The following is a 20,000-nucleotide window of genomic DNA, read 5'->3' on the forward strand; positions in this document are numbered from 1 at the left end:
CCATGAGCAAAACATACTGAGACTACTCCATGAGCAAAACATACTGAGACTACTCCATGAGCAAAACATACTGAGACTACTCCAAGACATACTGAGACTACTCCAAGACATACTGAGACTACTCCAAGACATACTGAGACTACTCCAAGACATACTGAGACTACTCCAAGACATACTGAGACTACTCCAAGACATACTGAGACTACTCCAAGACATACTGAGACTACTCCAAGACATACTGAGACTACTCCAAGACATACTGAGACTACTCCAAGACATACTGAGACTACTCCAAGACATCCTGAGACTACTCCAAGACATCCTGAGACTACTCCAAGACATACTGAGACTACTCCAAGACATACTGAGACTACTCCAAGACATACTGAGACTACTCCAAGACATACTGAGACTACTCCAAGACATACTGAGACTACTCCAAGACATACTGAGACTACTCCAAGACATACTGAGACTACTCCAAGACATACTGAGACTACTCCATGAGCAAAACATACTGAGACTACTCCAAGACATACTGAGACTACTCCAAGACATACTGAGACTACTCCAAGACATACTGAGACTACTCCAAGACATACTGAGACTACTCCAAGACATACTGAGACTACTCCATGAGCAAAACATACTGAGACTACTCCATGAGCAACACATACCGACACTACTCAATGAGCAACACATACTGAGACTACTCCATGAGCAACACATACTGAGACTACTCCAAGAGCAAAACATACTGAGACTACTCCAAGAGCAAAACATACCGAGACTACTCCAAGAGCAAAACATACTGAGACTACTCCAACGCATACTGATACTACTCCAACACATACTGATACTACTCCAACACATACTGATACTACTCCAACAGCAAGACATACTGATACTACTCCAACACATACTGATACTACTCCAACACATACTGATACTACTCCAACAGCAAGACATACTGATACTACTCCAACACATACTGATACTACTCCAACACATACTGATCCTACTCCATGAGGAACACATACAGATACTACTCCAACACATACTGATACTACTCCAACACATACAGATACTACTCCAACACATACAGATACTACTCCAACACATACTGATACTACTCCAACACATACTGATACTACTCCAACACATACTGATACTACTCCAACAGCAAGACATACTGATACTACTCCAACACATACTGATACTACTCCAACAGCAAGACATACTGATACTACTGCAACTCATACTGAGAATACTCCAACAGCAACACATACTGAGACTACTCCAACACATACTGAGAATACTCCATGAGCAACACATACTCTCCAAATACTACCTCTGCACCATCGAGAGCTTCCTGACCGGTTGCAACACGGCCTGGTACGGGAATGGATCCGTCTACGACCGAAAGGCCCACCGACGGGCGGTGAAGACAACTACTCGAAACGGTGGCTGAGGAAGGCCCGCAGCTTCATCAAGGACCAACCACGAGCTGTTTTCTCCCTTGCAGACGGTATCGGAGCATGATGGCTGATACCAACAGGCTCAGAGACAGTTTTTATGAACAAGCCTGGATAAGAGCGTTTGCTAAATGACTCAAATGTGAATGTAAAACCATCAGACTGCTGAACACCTGAACTAGACTGAGCACCTGTTCTGATTCTCCACACCTTAGAACACACACACCAACACTCATGCTACACACACACACCTGCTGCTACCAGACTCTTATTACAATATTATTTATATATATATATATATATCATTATAATGCTCAATTAAAAACACTTGCCACTCAATTCCCCCCTTTCCCTGATACAGGTGTAAATATTGGGACTATAAACTGTGCCTTCCTGTACTATACTAATGATAAAATGTTTATTATATTATACTGAGCATTTGACTTTATATATTAGTTTTAAATTCAACTGGTTTTACTAGTTGTAATTGTTATTGCATTGCGGAGAAGGAACCTGACAAAACGTTGTTGGAAGATTGATACTATGCGTCTACGCTGTACATACTAATAACTAATAAATAAAACTCCAAAAACACTGACACTGTTCCAGGAACAACACGGAGAGGATCCTAGAAAAATCCAGTTTAATTGAATGAATTAGAGCCAAAAACAAAGCACCGGCTTCCGTTTACTGGCAACATTATTCCTTAATTACAGAGATGATCAAAGATGTGAGACAATAATAAGTGCTTTAATTAATCATGACCAGGGAGGGGGGGGGGGGGGGGGGGGTGTCATCCACGACTCATTTAATGCATTGTGTTTGTGTGTGTTTTTGGATTTAGAGTCAGGACTTCTCCAGTGTGTGTTTTGGATGTAGAGTCAGGACTCCTCCAGTGTGTGTTTTGGATGTAGAGTCAGGACTCCTGCAGTGTGTGTTTTGGATGTAGAGTCGGGTCTCCTCCAGTGTGTGTTTTGGATGTAGAGTCAGGACTCCTCCAGTGTGTGTTTTGGATGTAGAGTCAGGACTCCTCCAGTGTGTGTTTTGGATGTAGAGTCAGGACGACTCCAGTGTCTGTTTTGGATGTAGAGTCAGGACTTCTCCAGTGTGTGTTTTGGATGTAGAGTCAGGACTCCTCCAGTGTGTGTTTTGGATGTAGAGTCAGGACTCCTCCAGTGTATGTTTTGGATGTAGAGTCAGGACTCCTCCAGTGTGTGTTTTGGATGTAGAGTCAGGACGACTCCAGTGTGTGTTTTGGATATAGAGTCAGGACTTCTCCAGTGTGTGTTTTGGATGTAGAGTCAGGACTCCTCCAGTGTGTGTTTTGGATGTAGAGTCAGGACTCCTCCAGTGTGTGTTTTGGATGTAGAGTCAGGACTCCTCCAGTGTGTGTTTTGGATGTAGAGTCAGGACTCCTGCAGTGTGTGTTTTGGATGTAGAGTCAGGACTCCTCCAGTGTGTGTTTTGGATGTAGAGTCAGGACTCCTCCAGTGTGTGTTTTGGATGTAGAGTCAGGATTCCTCCAGTGTGTGTTTTGGATGTAGAGTCAGGACTCCTCCAGTGTGTGTTTTGGATGTAGAGTCAGGACTCCTGCCATGTGTGTTTTACTGTTTTAGTAGAGTCCTACAGAGTCAGCGTTGTTCACTGTGGGGTGGTCTGAAGCTATAGCCTGGACCCGGATCTAGATGTGATTTAATACTACTAATTCCTCTCACCATTGTTGCCATGACATTCAGGACACCATACCGATTTTACGTATCAACAATTTTGGTACATATTGAAGTGCCTAAGGACCAGTGTTACCTCTGCGATGGTGATGCAGTCAGGATACAGGGTGTGCAGGACATGATTAGCTGTCATCAGATAGACCAGGGAATCTTCATCCACCTGAAGACCAAAGTACTCAGAGTAGTCTCCTGAAAACATACTGCCTGAGGACAGAGAAAGAGGAAGGCTATCACCTAGGGAGCTAGGGGGTAGGAGTCAGGGGGTAAGGGTTAACGGGTAGGGGGGTAAGGGTTAGGGAGCTAGGGTGTAGGAGAAAGGAAGCTAAGAGCAAGGGTGTAGGGGTTAAGAGGTACAGTAAGAGCTCGTACGTAGAGTAGTCTCCTGAAAATATACTACCTGAGGACAGAGGTACAACACCCACACTGAATATATAACCAATTTATAACCATTACCCACACTGAATACATAACCAATTTATAACCATTACCCACACTGAATACATAACCAATTTATAACCATTACCCACACTGAATACATAACCAATTTATAACCATAACCCGCACTGAATAAATAACCAATTTATAACCATTACCCACACTGAATACATAACCAATTTATAACCATAACCCACACTGAATACACAGACAATGTAAACTATAACCCACACTGAATACATAACCAATTTATAACCATTACCCACACTGAATACACAACCAATTTATAACCATAACCCACACTGAATACACAGACAATGTAAACTATAACCCACACTGAATACACAGACAATGTAAACCAAAAAACTCTACTGTTGTTAGTGCACTTCGTATGAAATACGTTATGTACGCTCTGTACACAGTGAAAATAACATTTAACCATTTTGTTTTGTTTAAAAGCACAGCAGGCGTGACGTTGCAGGTGCTTGGGAACACTGCTCTGGCATGTTTATACAAGTTGTGTCAGCCTCTATTTAAAAAGCTCTGACGAAGGCCAAGAGGTCGACGCGTAAGCCTGAATAAACACAGTGATATGAGCAATATCAGTGTGTGGGATTTTCGCTTAACAACACCAGAAACACTAGACTGCTGCTAGTGTAAAGAATATGAAGTGATTATGAAAACACTATAATTAATTTCTAGTTTGAACAGGAGTCTTAGGATGCCCAATATGAATCCCTATAGCCCTTACCAATGCCATGGTGATGCCCAATATAAATCCCTATAGCCCTTACCAATGCCATGGTGATGCCCAATATGAATCCCTATAGCCCTTACCAATGCCATGGTGATGCCCAATATGAATCCCTATAGCCCTTACCAATGCCATGGTGATGCCCAATATGAATCCCTATAGCCCTTACCAATGCCATGGTGATGCCCAATATGAATCCCTATAGCCCTTACCAATGCCATGGTGATGCCCAATATGAATCCCTATAGCCCTTACCAATGCCATGGTGATGCCCAATATGAATCCCTATAGCCCTTACCAATGCCATGGTGATGCCCAATATGAATCCCTATAGCCCTTACCAATGCCATGGTGATGCCCAATATGAATCCCTATAGCCCTTACCAATGCCATGGTGATGCCCAATATGAATCCCTATAGCCCTTACCAATGCCATGGTGATGCCCAATATGAATCCCTATAGCCCTTACCAATGCCATGGTGATGCCCAATATGAATCCCTATAGCCCTTACCAATGCCATGGTGATGCCCAATATGAATCCCTATAGCCCTTACCAATGCCATGGTGATGCCCAATATGAATCCCTATAGCCCTTACCAATGCCATGGTGATGCCCAATATGAATCCCTATAGCCCTTACCAATGCCATGGTGATGCCCAATATGAATCCCTATAGCCCTTACCAATGCCATGGTGATGCCCAATATGAATCCCTATAGCCCTTACCAATGCCATGGTGATGCCCAATATGAATCCCTATAGCCCTTACCAATGCCATGGTGATGCCCAATATGAATCCCTATAGCCCTTACCAATGCCATGGTGATGCCCAATATGAATCCCTATAGCCCTTACCAATGCCATGGTGATGCCCAATATGAATCCCTATAGCCCTTACCAATGCCATGGTGATGCCCAATATGAATCCCTATAGCCCTTACCAATGCCATGGTGATGCCCAATATGAATCCCTATAGCCCTTACCAATGCCATGGTGATGCCCAATATGAATCCCTATAGCCCTTACCAATGCCATGGTGATGCCCAATATGAATCCCTATAGCCCTTACCAATGCCATGGTGATGCCCAATATGAATCCCTATAGCCCTTACCAATGCCATGGTGATGCCCAATATAAATCCCTATAGCCCTTACCAATGCCATGGTGATGCCCAATATAAATCCCTATAGCCCTTACCAATGCCATGGTGATGCCCAATATGAATCCCTATAGCCCTTACCAATGCCATGGTGATGCCCAATATGAATCCCTATAGCCCTTACCAATGCCATGGTGATGCCCAATATGAATCCCTATAGCCCTTACCAATGCCATGGTGATGCCCAATATGAATCCCTATAGCCCTTACCAATGCCATGGTGATGCCCAATATGAATCCCTATAGCCCTTACCAATGCCATGGTGATGCCCAATATAAATCCCTATAGCCCTTACCAATGCCATGGTGATGCCCAATATAAATCCCTATAGCCCTTACCAATGCCATGGTGATGCCCAATATGAATCCCTATAGCCCTTACCAATGCCATGGTGATGCCCAATATGAATCCCTATAGCCCTTACCAATGCCATGGTGATGGTACATCATGAATCCCTATAGCCCTTACCAATGCCATGGTGATGCCCAATATGAATCCCTATAGCCCTTACCAATGCCATGGTGATGCCCAATATGAATCCCTATAGCCCTTACCAATGCCATGGTGATGCCCAATATGAATCCCTATAGCCCTTACCAATGCCATGGTGATGCCCAATATGAATCCCTATAGCCCTTACCAATGCCATGGTGATGGTACATCATGGACGTCACCCCATCGAACCTGAAGCCATCAAAACGATACTCTTCCATCCACCAACGCAGGTTAGACAGCAGGAACCTCAGCACCTCCCAGCTGACGCACGCACGGACACACACACACACACACACACACACAAGAGCAAGGTCAGGAAAACAATAAGTATGTAATAATTGAAACGTGTGATGTTGCTGGTTGGAGGTTTGTTCTACAACGCTACAGGTCATTCCCATCTGATGTTGATGCTTAGGCACAGGTGTGTGTGTGATAGACGCATGCGCGCGCACACACAGACACACACGCAGACACAGACACACACACATTGGGCCACAGTGTCCAGTTCTCTCTGGCTCTCTATCTGGCTGAGTAAATCAATGTCTTACAGTAGGTAACTGAGCACTCCTCCTGGTCTACATCCCAAATAGCACCCTATTCCCTATTTTAGTGCACTACTTTTGACCAGGGACCATAGGGATCTGGTCAAAACTAGTGTGCCAAATAGGGAATAGGGTGCTATTTGGGATGGAGGCCTGATCTCTATCAGAGCGCATGGCCACTGGCTAAGTGTTTAGTATGGCCACCGTCTCACTGTGTCTCAGTCTGATAGGATTTCATGTAACACTTGGGTAAACAAACACCAAGCGAGGGAATTGAGTTCCTACTCCTGAGAATGAGATCAGCGATACTCTCTAACGTGCTTTGTGGCCTCTCTCCTTCTAACGTGGCACGTCCCAAATGGCACACCGTTTCCCTATTTAGGTGCACTACTTTTGATCTCGGCTCATAGGGTCCTGGTCAAAAGTAGTGCACCATATAGGGATATAGGGTGCCATTTGAGAGACGCACAACGTGACTCCCTCCTCCGTCCAACATAGCAAACCAATACTCAGAATAAACACAGGAAAAGAAAGACAGAGCCAAGGTCCTTTTAAAGCACTGCAATATCAAAACTACTTCAACAACTTCGGGAGGACTGGACAGAGAAAGTGTAATTGAGGTGATTCGGTCAAGGTGAACCACGCTCACATGACAAGTCGCCTCGACCGAGGCCTGAAGAAGCCCCCCCCCCATCAAGTTAATACCTGGGCTTTAGCTCAGCGGGGTATCTGGTTTAGCGGCACGCAGGAGACCCAGGTTCGAACCCAAGCCAGACACTCAAGATAGTGAGCTAAGTGTTAAATGAAACAAAATATAGGACATCATGATTATGCAGAGAGACACTGGCCCCAATTACCTCTCCTTCATCCCAAAGTGTGTATTTGAAAGAGAACGGACTGGTGTAAGAAATATGCTAGCCAAGCTAGCCCATGCCTCCACCAATCAAATGCTTTCAGATTTGTGGGAAGTAGTGAATGAGTGTACACTTCAGGAAAAAGGAGATATTATTAGGAAACATCCTGTACTCTTCCTCCCTCGTTTACCATGGCGATGAGGAGGGATTAGAAAATGCTGATTCTATCCTTAAAATAGTATTGTATCCTGGGGAGGCTCAAGGATCTGAGAGTGCTCCTGAAGTAAGCAGGCTCTTAAAGCTCTAGGTCTCTCTCTGTGCTGCCTTACTTCTGCCTCAGCAAGGGCACGTTGCCAAAGAAACTTAACATGGCAGAGCTAGCTGGTGGCTGGCCTGCTGTGTAGAGCCTCATTGAGTTAGCTGGTGGCTGGCCTGCTGTGTAGCGCCTCATTGAGCTAGCTGGTGGCTGGCCTGCTGTGTAGAGGCTCATTGAGCTAGCTGGTTGCTGGCCTGCTGCGTAGAGCCTCATTGAGCTAGCTGGTGGCTGGCCTGCTGTGTAGAGCCTCATTGAGCTAGCTGGTGGCTGGCCTGCTGTGTAGAGCCTCATTGAGCTAGCTGGTGGCTGGTGGTGCCGACGCCATTGTGGAGATCATCGCTGAGACCATGGAGCTTGTGGAGGTTATCACTGAGACCATGGAGATTATCGAGGTCATCACTGAGACCATGTAGATTGTGGAGGTCATCGCTGAGACCATGGAGATTGTGGAGGTAATCACTGAGACCATGGAGATTGTGGAGGTTATCACTGAGACCATGGAGATTATCGAGGTCATCACTGAGACCATGGAGATTGTGGAGGTCATCGCTGAGACCATGGAGATTGTGGAGGTCATCGCTGAGACCATGGAGATTGTGGAGGTCATCGCTGAGACCATGGAGATTGTGGAGGTAATCGCTGAGACCATGGAGATTGTGGAGGTCATCACTGAGACCATGGAGATTGTGGAGGTCATCACTGAGACCATGGAGATTGTGGAGGTCATTGCTGAGACCATGGAGATTGTGGAGGTCATCACTGAGACCATGGAGATTGTGGAGGTCATCACTGAGACCATGGAGATTGTAGAGGCCATGGACATTATGAGACGCCAGTCAGGTATGAAAAAAAAAAAAAGACATTTTTTATGTGCCTTCAGCTGTGCTCTTTCTAGAAACCAAGGCTTTAATTATAACAGTGAAGATAGGTGAGCAGAGTTCACACTCAATGGAAGACAATTTCTTAAAACCAATATTCAAAAGCCATGTATTTATTTAGATGGCACTGAAATATTGCATAAGTGCCATCGGCAAAAAATATGCACCCGACACAGGCACCATTGACAACTACTGTATAACAGATCTATGGAACATATTGTTAAGGGACACAGATTGAATGCCTCCAATGCATTATCCACACCGTGTTGTCGACGCCCTTATCCACACCGTGGTGTCGACGCCCTTATCCACACCGTGGTGTCGACGCCCTTATCCACACCGTGTTGTCGACGCCCTTATCCACACCGTGGTGTCGACGCCCTTATCCACACCGTGGTGTCTACGCCCTTATCCACACCGTGGTGTCGATGCCATTATCCACACCGTGGTGTCGACGCCCTTATCCACACCGTGGTGTCGACGCCATTATCCACACCGTGGTGTCGACGCCCTTATCCATACCGTGGTGTCGATGCCATTATCCACACCGTGGTGTCGACGCCCTTATCCACACCGTGGTGTCGATGCCATTATCCACACCGTGTTGTCGACGCCCTTATCCACACCGTGGTGTCGATGCCATTATCCACACCGTGTTGTCGACGCCCTTATCCACACCGTGGTGTCGACGCCCTTATCCACACCGTGGTGTCGATGCCATTATCCACACCGTGGTGTCGACGCCATTATCCACACCGTGGTGTCGACGCCATTATCCACACCGTGGTGTCGATGCCATTATCCACACCGTGGTGTTGACGCCATTATCCACACCGTGGTGTTGATGCCATTATCCACACCGTGGTGTCGACGCCACTATCCACACCATTATCCACACTGTGGTGTCGACGCCATTATCCACACCGTGGTGTCGACGCCATTATCCACACCATTATCCCTGCCGTGGTGTCGACGCCATTATCCACACCGTGGTGTCGACGCCATTATCCACACCGTGGTGTCGACGCCATTATCCACACCGTGGTGTCGACGCAATTGTCCACACCGTGGTGTCGACGCCATTATCCACACCGTGGTGTTGACGCCATTATCCACACCGTGGTGTCGACGCAATTATCCACACCGTGGTGTCAACGCCATTATCCACACCGTGGTGTCGACGCCATTATCCACACCGTGGTGTCGACGCCATTATCCACACCGTGGTGTCGACGCCATTATCCACACCGTGGTGTCGACGCCATTATCCACACCGTGGTGTCGACGCAATTATCCACACCGTGGTGTCGACGCCATTATCCACACCGTGGTGTCGACGCCATTATCCACACCGTGGTGTCGACGCAATTATCCACACCGTGGTGTCGACGCCATTATCCACACCGTGGTGTCGACGCCATTATCCACACTGGTGTCGACGCCATTATCCACACCATTATCCACACCGTGGTGTCGACGCCATTATCCACACCGTGGTGTCGACGCCATTATCCACACCGTGGTGTCTAGGAGCCTGGTTAGAAAGGACATGCTAGAGGAGCCTGGTTAGAAAGGACAGGCGATAGGAGCCTGGTTCGAAAGGACAGGCGATAGGAGCCTGGTCAGAAATGACAGGCGATAGGAGCCTGGTCAGAAAGGACAGGCGGTAGGAGCCTGGTTAGAAAGGACAGGCGATAGGAGCCTGGTCAGAAAGGACAGGCGATAGGAGCCTGGTCAGAAATGACAGGCGGTAGGAGCCTGGTTAGAAAGGACAGGCGATAGGAGCCTGGTCAGAAATGACAAGCGATAGGAGCCTGGTTAGAAAGGACAGGTGATAGGAGCATGGTCAGAAATGACAGGCGATAGGAGCAGAAATGACAGGCGGTAGGAGCCTGGTTAGAAAGGACAGGCGATAGGAGCCTGGTTAGAAAGGACAGGCTATAGGAGCCTAGTTAGAAAGGACAGGCTATAGGAGCCTGGTTAGAAAGGACAGGCTGAGCCTGGTTAGAAAGGACAGGCTGAGCCTGGTTAGAAAGGACAGGCTGAGCCTGGTTAGAAAGGACAGGCGGTAGGAGCCTGGTTAGAAAGGACAGGCGGTAGGAGCCTGGTTAGAAAGGACAGGCGATAGGAGCCTGGTTAGAAAGGACAGGCTGAGCCTGGTTAGAAAGGACAGGCTATAGGAGCCTGGTTAGAAAGGACAGGCTAGAGGAGCCTGGTTAGAAAGGACAGGCGGTAGGAGCCTGGTTAGAAAGGACAGGCTAGAGGAGCCTGGTTAGAAAGGACAGGCTAGAGGAGGCTGGTTAGAAAGGACAGGCGGTAGGAGCCTGGTTAGAAAGGACAGGCGGTAGGAGCCTGGTTAGAAAGGACAGGCTATAGGAGCCTGCTGGAGAAACAAGTCTAAATGTAGTGTTAAATCGTATCCTGTTGTTCATACCGTTTGGTTACTATGTATTTCCCCGTTATCACCTCACGTCATTTTGTTTTCCTTTTTGAGTTTGTTTTAAAATTGGAATCTGTCTATGCTTACATGGAAACCAGCGGACTGGGTCACTCGCCCTCAAAAGGAACTGTGTGACAAACATGGACAAATAAATGCAATATTTTTTGTCATACCAAGAAGCTCAAGTCTTTTCTTGGAACCGTTTTGGAGACGTGGATGTAGAAGGTGTCTGACAGGAAGCGGTTCATTAGAACATAGGGACGATAAACACAGCGCTACGTAATGATGCACAGCATTGCCGTGTCACTCCAGCACACACACACACACGTCATATGAACCCATTTATATACACTAGCTGAGGCTACACGTGTGTACAGTAATCATGTCAAGGACCACATTGTGTTAATGGTCCGAAGCAATCATGATCCTTCTGGACAGACCAAAACATCATGGAAGAGATCGACGATTGTTCTGGACAGACCAGAACATCATGGAAGAGATCGACGATTGTTCTGGACAGACCAGAACATCATGGAAGAGATCGACGATTGTTCTGGACAGACCAGAACATCATGGAAGAGATCGACGATTGTTCTGGACAGACCAGAACATCATGGAAGAGATCGACGATTGTTCTGGACAGACCAGAACATCATGGAAGAGATCGACGATTGTTCTGGACAGACCAGAACATCATGGAAGAGATCGACGATTGTTCTGGACAGACCAGAACATCATGGAAGAGATCGACGATCGTTCTGGACAGACCAGAACATCATGGAAGAGATCGACGATCGTTCTGGACAGACCAGAACATCATGGAAGAGATCAACGATCGTTCTGGACAGACCAGAACATCATGGAAGAGATCGACGATCGTTCTGGACAGACCAGAACATCATGGAAGAGATCGACGATCGTTCTGGACAGACCAGAACATTATGGAAGAGATCGACGATCGTTCTGGACAGACCAGAACATCATGGAAGAGATCGACGATTGTTCTGGACAGACCAGAACATCATGGAAGAGATCGACGATTGTTCTGGACAGACCAGAACATCATGGAAGAGATAGACGATCGTTCTGGACAGACCAGAACATCATGGAAGAGATCGACGATCGTTCTGGACAGACCAGAACATCATGGAAGAGATCGACGATCGTTCTGGACAGACCAGAACATCATGGAAGAGATCGACGATCGTTCTGGACAGACCAGAACATCATGGAAGAGCTCGAAGATCGTTCTGGACAGACCATAACAGCATGGAAGAGGCCAATTATAATTCAGACCACAAAGCCCTGGCCTCTGGCCTCTCTCTTTTCACATGTAAAAACTTCATACAGAGATGGATGCAAATGATGCACAATATAGGCTGAATGTAAGAGAGAGAGAGAGAGGGAGGAGAGAGAGAGAGAGAGGAGAGAGAGAGGGAGAGACAGGAGAGAGAGAGAGAGAGAGAGAGGAGGAGAGAAACAGGGAGAGGGAGGAGAGAGAGAGAGAGGGAGGAGAGAAACAGAGAGAGGGAGAGACACAGAGAGAGGGAGAGACAGGAGAGAGAGAGAGGGAGGAGAGAAACAGAGAGAGGGAGAGACAGGGGGGAGAGAAAGGGAGGGGAGGGAACAGAGACAGAGCATTACTGAGGGACGCCTGGATCAAACCTAATAGAAGTATCACATCTGAAGACCCCTGTTCAAGGTAATAGGTAGCTTCATTAACTGCCTGACAGGAAGTCTTGCCACACCCTGAGCTGTTCAAGGTAATAGGTAGCTTCATTAACTGCCTGACAGGAAGTCTTGCCACGCCCTGAACTGTTCAAGGTAATAGGTAGCTTCATTAACTGCCTGACAGGAAGTCTTGCCACGCCCTGAGCCATGTAACTTACAGTCCTGGTTCATTTATTCTCTATTTGTCACAATGTCTGCGTCTGAAATGGCACCCTGTTCCCTACATAGTGCATTGTTCCTGGCCAAGAGTATTGCACTAGATAGGGAATAGAGTGTCATTTGGGACACACGGCCAAGGTGTCCTTGGTCTTGCTTGAAAAAGGTCCATTAAAGCAGCAGTGGGAAGCAGCTAGGGCCTAATACAGGAAGCAGCTAGGGCCTAATACAGGAAGCAGCTAGGGCCTAATACAGGAAGCAGCTAGGGCCTAATACAGGGAGCAGCTAGGGCCTAATACAGGGAGCAGCTAGGGCCTAATACAGGAAGCAGCTAGGGCCTAATACAGGAAGCAGCTAGGGCCTAATACAGGAAGCAGCTAGGGCCTAATACAGGAAGCAGCTAGGGCCTAATACAGGAAGCAGCTAGGGCCTAATACAGGAAGCAGCTAGGGCCTAATACAGGAAGCAGGTAGGGCCTAATACAGGAAGCAGCTAGGGCCTAATACAGGGAGCAGCTAGGGCCTAATACAGGAAGCAGCTAGGGCCTAATACAGGAAGCAGCTAGGGCCTAATACAGGAAGCAGCTAGGGCCTAATACAGGAAGCAGCTAGGGCCTAATACAGGAAGCAGCTAGGGCCTAATACAGGAAGCAGCTAGGGCCTAATACAGGAAGCAGCTAGGGCCTAATACAGGAAGCAGCTAGGGCCTAATACAGGAAGCAGCTAGGGCCTAATACAGGAAGCAGCTAGGGCCTAATACAGGAAGCAGCTAGGGCCTAATACAGGAAGCAGCTAGGGCCTAATACAGGAAGCAGCTAGGGCCTAATACAGGAATCAGCTAGGGCCTAATACAGGGAGCAGCTAGGGCCTAATACAGGGAGCAGCTAGGGCCTAATACAGGAAGCAGCTAGGGCCTAATACAGGAAGCAGCTAGGGCCTAATACAGGAAGCAGCTAGGGCCTAATACAGGGAGCAGCTAGGGCCTAATACAGGAAGCAGCTAGGGCCTAATACAGGGAGCAGCTAGGGCCTAATACAGGAAGCAGCTAGGGCCTAATACAGGAAGCAGCTAGGGCCTAATACAGGAAGCAGCTAGGGCCTAATACAGGGAGCAGCTAGGGCCTAATACAGGGAGCAGCTAGGGCCTAATAGAGGGAGCAGCTAGGGCCTAATACAGGGAGCAGCTAGGGCCTAATACAGGAAGCAGCTAGGGCCTAATACAGGGAGCAGCTAGGGCCTAATACAGGGAGCAGCTAGGGCCTAATACAGGAAGCAGCTAGGGCCTAATACAGGGAGCAGCTAGGGCCTAATACAGGAAGCAGCTAGGGCCTAATACAGGAAGCAGCTAGGGCCTAATAGAGGAAGCAGCTAGGGCCTAATACAGGGAGCAGCTAGGGCCTAATACAGGAAGCAGCTAGGGCCTAATAGAGGAAGCAGCTAGGGCCTAATACAGGGAGCAGCTAGGGCCTAATACAGGAAGCAGCTAGGGCCTAATACAGGGAGCATCTAGGGCCTAATAAAGGAAGCAGCTAGGGCCTAATACAGGAAGCAGCTAGGGCCTAATACAGGAAGCAGCTAGGGCCTAATACAGGAAGCAGCTAGGGCCTAATACAGGAAGCAGCTAGGGCCTAATACAGGAAGCAGTTAGGGCCTAATACAGGAAGCAGCTAGGGCCTAATACAGGAAGCAGCTAGGGCCTAATACAGGAAGCAGCTAGGGCCTAATAGAGGAAGCAGCTAGGGCCTAATACAGGGAGCAGCTAGGGCCTAATACAGGAAGCAGCTAGGGCCTAATACAGGGAGCATCTAGGGCCTAATACAGGAAGCAGCTAGGGGCTAATACAGGAAGCAGCTAGGGCCTAATACAGGAAGCAGCTAGGGCCTAATACAGGAAGCAGCTAGGGCCTAATACAGGAAGCAGCTAGGGCCTAATACAGGAAGCAGTTAGGGCCTAATACAGGAAGCAGCTAGGGGCTAATACAGGAAGCAGCTAGGGCCTAATACAGGAAGCAGCTAGGGCCTAATACAGGAAGCAGCTAGGGCCTAATACAGGAAGCAGCTAGGGCCTAATACAGGAAGCAGTTAGGGCCTAATACAGGAAGCAGCTAGGGGCTAATACAGGAAGCAGCTAGGGCAGGAGGGCTCCTGTAGCTACATGTCTGCTTCTCTGGCTAGCTACTGTTCGCCTGACAACTCACCTTTAATTAAATTCCGCTGCTCTATCGATTTCTCTTCATACATTCCCGTCCGAATCTGCCATCCTAGAAGTCGTCTGTGTGACTTCAACATGAGGTCGGGAGAAGAATCCATTATGGATAAGAAGAAGTTTGTCCAGAGCCCTTGTGGATGGGTCGCCAGGCAAGACTACAGGTTCATTGATAAACGGTTATAAATATTAATAGAAATGTGTGAAAAATAAGCCTTCCGTGTTCCTGTGAAGCATCGAGGCGCCGGTTTAGATTCCTGACGTTTCTATTTATTGTGTTTTTTTCATCTAACAGGGGAAACATAGCGGACGTGTTCATCGCCGATTCTATTACTGTAGACACGTTGAAATATTCCAGACAGTTTTGCTCTGTTCCCAAATGGCACCCTACTCCCTACGGGCCCCGGTCAATAGTAGTGCCCCTATATGGGGCGGCAGGTAGCACAGCGGTTAGAGCGTTGGATTAGTAACCGAAAGGCTGCAAAATCGAAACGCCGAGCTTAACAAGGTAAAAATCTGAACAAGGCACCCACTGTTCCCTGGTAGGCCGTCATTGAAAATAAGGATTTGTTCTTAACTGACCTGACCTAGTAAAATAAATAATATACAAATATATGGTGCTATGGGCCCTGGTCAAAATCTAGTGCCCTATATAGATAGGGAATAGGGTGCCATTTGAATAGCTCACGCTGCTGGTTTGAGGGCAGGAACAAGAGGAAGGGATTTTCTTTACAAATAACAATTATAGAACACACACACACACACACACACACACTGCTAAGTTTCCTTTTGTTGGCAGAACCTGAAGCCTCACCTTACCAGCGAAGGTGGGAATTTCCAATAGCAGCATTCTGATACACACACACTCTCAGCCACACGGAACACAGGCAACACTCCTCTGGGCTTTATCTAATGGCTCATCAGAAGCCTCCCAGCAGTGACATATGTCTGCTCCCTTAGTCTCTCTCTCTCCCTCCGTCTCTAATGAGTCCTTGTGATACCAGGAGAGTTCAATAAGTAATGAAAGAAGCAGCCCTGCTCTCGCTCTGTCTTGTTATAGTGTTATAATAGCCTCCATGGCGGACTCTAAACATCACTATAATGTATTGTAAGAGAGCGGCGCGAGCTGTGATGAGACCAAACGGGCTCCGATGGCGTGCATATCAAATGTGAGCTCAAAAGGGCCTTTAATAGACAACAGAGGACAGTCTGGTACCTCATTTAATAGACAACAGAGGAGAGTCTGGTACCTCATTTAATAGACAACAGAGGACTGAGTCTGGTACCTCATTTAATAGACAACAGAGGACTGAGTCTGGTACCTCATTTAATAGACAACAGAGGACTGAGTCTGGTACCTCATTTAATAGACAACAGAGGACTGAGTCTGGTACCTCATTTAATAGACAACAGAGGACTGAGTCTGGTACCTCATTTAATAGACAACAGAGGACTGAGTCTGGTACCTCATTTAATAGACAACAGAGGACTGAGTCTGGTACCTCATTTAATAGACAACAGAGGACTGAGTCTGGCACCTCATTTAATAGAGAACAGAGGACTGAGTCTGGTACCTCATTTAATAGAGAACGTAGGACAGTCTGTTACCTCATTTAATAGACAACAGAGGACTGAGTCTGGTAGCTCATTTAATAGACAACAGAGGACTGAGTCTGGTACCTCATTTAATAGACAAGAGGACTGAGTCTGGTACCTCATTTAATAGACAACAGAGGACTGAGTCTGGTACCTCATTTAATAGACAACAGAGGACTGAGTCTGGTACCTCATTTAAAAGAGAACAGAGGACTGAGTCTGGTACCTCATGTAATAGACAACAGAGGACTGAGTCTGGTACCTCATTTAATAGACAACAGAGGACTGAGTCTGGTACCTCATGTAATAGACAACAGAGGACTGAGTCTGGTAACTAATTTAATAGACAACAGAGGACTGAGTCTGGTACCTCATTTAAAAGAGAACAGAGGACTGAGTCTGGTACCTCATGTAATAGACAACAGAGGACTGAGTCTGGTACCTAATTTAATAGACAACAGAGGACTGAGTCTGGTACCTCATTTAAAAGAGAACAGAGGACTGAGTCTGGTACCTCATTTAATAGACAACAGAGGACTGAGTCTGGTACCTCATTTAATAGACAACAGAGGACTGAGTCTGGTACCTCATTTAATAGACAACAGAGGACTGAGTCTGGTAGCTCATTTAATAGACAACAGAGGACTGAGTCTGGTACCTCATTTAATAGACAACAGAGGACTGAGTCTGGTACCTAATTTAATAGACAACAGAGGACAGAGTCTGGTACCTCATTTAATAGACAACAGAGGACTGAGTCTGGTACCTCATTTAATAGACAACAGAGGACTGAGTCTGGTACCTCATTTAATAGACAACAGAGGACTGAGTCTGGTACCTCATTTAATAGACAACAGAGGACTGAGTCTGGTACCTCATTTAATAGACAACAGAGGACTGAGTCTGGTACCTCATTTAATAGACAACAGAGGACTGAGTCTGGTACCTCATTTAATAGACAACAGAGGACTGAGTCTGGTACCTCATTTAATAGACAACAGAGGACTGAGTCTGGTACCTCATTTAATAGACAACAGAGGACTGAGTCTGGTACCTCATTTAATAGACAACAGAGGACTGAGTCTGGTACCTAATTTAATAGACAACAGAGGACAGAGTCTGGTACCTCATTTAAAAGAGAACAGAGGACTGAGTCTGGTACCTCATTTAATAGACAACAGAGGACTGAGTCTGGTAGCTCATTTAATAGACAACAGAGGACTGAGTCTGGTACCTCATTTAATAGACAAGAGGACTGAGTCTGGTACCTCATTTAATAGACAACAGAGGACTGAGTCTGGTACCTCATTTAATAGACAACAGAGGACTGAGTCTGGTACCTCATTTAAAAGAGAACAGAGGACTGAGTCTGGTACCTCATGTAATAGACAACAGAGGACTGAGTCTGGTACCTCATTTAATAGACAACAGAGGACTGAGTCTGGTACCTCATGTAATAGACAACAGAGGACTGAGTCTGGTAACTAATTTAATAGACAACAGAGGACTGAGTCTGGTACCTCATTTAAAAGAGAACAGAGGACTGAGTCTGGTACCTCATGTAATAGACAACAGAGGACTGAGTCTGGTACCTAATTTAATAGACAACAGAGGACTGAGTCTGGTACCTCATTTAAAAGAGAACAGAGGACTGAGTCTGGTACCTCATTTAATAGACAACAGAGGACTGAGTCTGGTACCTCATTTAATAGACAACAGAGGACTGAGTCTGGTACCTCATTTAATAGACAACAGAGGACTGAGTCTGGTACCTCATTTAATAGACAACAGAGGACTGAGTCTGGTACCTCATTTAATAGACAACAGAGGACTGAGTCTGGTACCTAATTTAATAGACAACAGAGGACAGAGTCTGGTACCTCATTTAAAAGAGAACAGAGGACTGAGTCTGGTACCTCATTTAATAGACAACAGAGGACTGAGTCTGGTACCTCATTTAATAGACAACAGAGGACTGAGTCTGGTACCTCATTTAATAGACAACAGAGGACTGAGTCTGGTACCTCATTTAATAGACAACAGAGGACTGAGTCTGGTACCTCATTTAATAGACAACAGAGGACTGAGTCTGGTACCTCATTTAATAGACAACAGAGGACTGAGTCTGGTACCTCATTTAATAGACAACAGAGGACTGAGTCTGGTACCTCATTTAATAGACAACAGAGGACTGAGTCTGGTACCTCATTTAATAGACAACAGAGGACTGAGTCTGGTACCTCATTTAATAGACAACAGAGGACTGAGTCTGGTACCTCATTTAATAGACAACAGAGGACTGAGTCTGGCACCTCATTTAATAGAGAACAGAGGACTGAGTCTGGTACCTCATTTAATAGAGAACGTAGGACAGTCTGTTACCTCATTTAATAGACAACAGAGGACTGAGTCTGGTAGCTCATTTAATAGACAACAGAGGACTGAGTCTGGTACCTCATTTAATAGACAAGAGGACTGAGTCTGGTACCTCATTTAATAGACAACAGAGGACTGAGTCTGGTACCTCATTTAATAGACAACAGAGGACTGAGTCTGGTACCTCATTTAAAAGAGAACAGAGGACTGAGTCTGGTACCTCATGTAATAGACAACAGAGGACTGAGTCTGGTACCTCATTTAATAGACAACAGAGGACTGAGTCTGGTACCTCATGTAATAGACAACAGAGGACTGAGTCTGGTAACTAATTTAATAGACAACAGAGGACTGAGTCTGGTACCTCATTTAAAAGAGAACAGAGGACTGAGTCTGGTACCTCATGTAATAGACAACAGAGGACTGAGTCTGGTACCTAATTTAATAGACAACAGAGGACTGAGTCTGGTACCTCATTTAAAAGAGAACAGAGGACTGAGTCTGGTACCTCATTTAATAGACAACAGAGGACTGAGTCTGGTACCTCATTTAATAGACAACAGAGGACTGAGTCTGGTACCTCATTTAATAGACAACAGAGGACTGAGTCTGGTACCTCATTTAATAGACAACAGAGGACTGAGTCTGGTACCTCATTTAATAGACAACAGAGGACTGAGTCTGGTACCTAATTTAATAGACAACAGAGGACAGAGTCTGGTACCTCATTTAAAAGAGAACAGAGGACTGAGTCTGGTACCTCATTTAATAGACAACAGAGGACTGAGTCTGGTACCTCATTTAATAGACAACAGAGGACTGAGTCTGGTACCTCATTTAATAGACAACAGAGGACTG

General features: G+C 46.4%; 1 protein-coding gene across 1 annotated transcript in view; it reads right to left on the reverse strand.

Moving 5' to 3' along the window:
• The window catches only part of gbe1b (glucan (1,4-alpha-), branching enzyme 1b), a 359,324-nt gene that overhangs the window by 193,276 nt on the left and 146,048 nt on the right, over positions 1-20,000 (reverse strand). Inside the window, exons 8-9 of the mRNA XM_036964774.1 lie at positions 6,196-6,311; positions 3,279-3,406 (exon numbers count right to left, since the gene is read on the reverse strand). Of these exons, the coding sequence (XP_036820669.1) occupies positions 3,279-3,406; positions 6,196-6,311 (244 nt within the window). The remainder of the gene's footprint in view (positions 1-3,278; positions 3,407-6,195; positions 6,312-20,000) is intronic.

The sequence above is a fragment of the Oncorhynchus mykiss genome, chromosome 27, assembly GCF_013265735.2.
Source record: "Oncorhynchus mykiss isolate Arlee chromosome 27, USDA_OmykA_1.1, whole genome shotgun sequence".
NCBI classification, from domain to species: domain Eukaryota; kingdom Metazoa; phylum Chordata; class Actinopteri; order Salmoniformes; family Salmonidae; genus Oncorhynchus; species Oncorhynchus mykiss.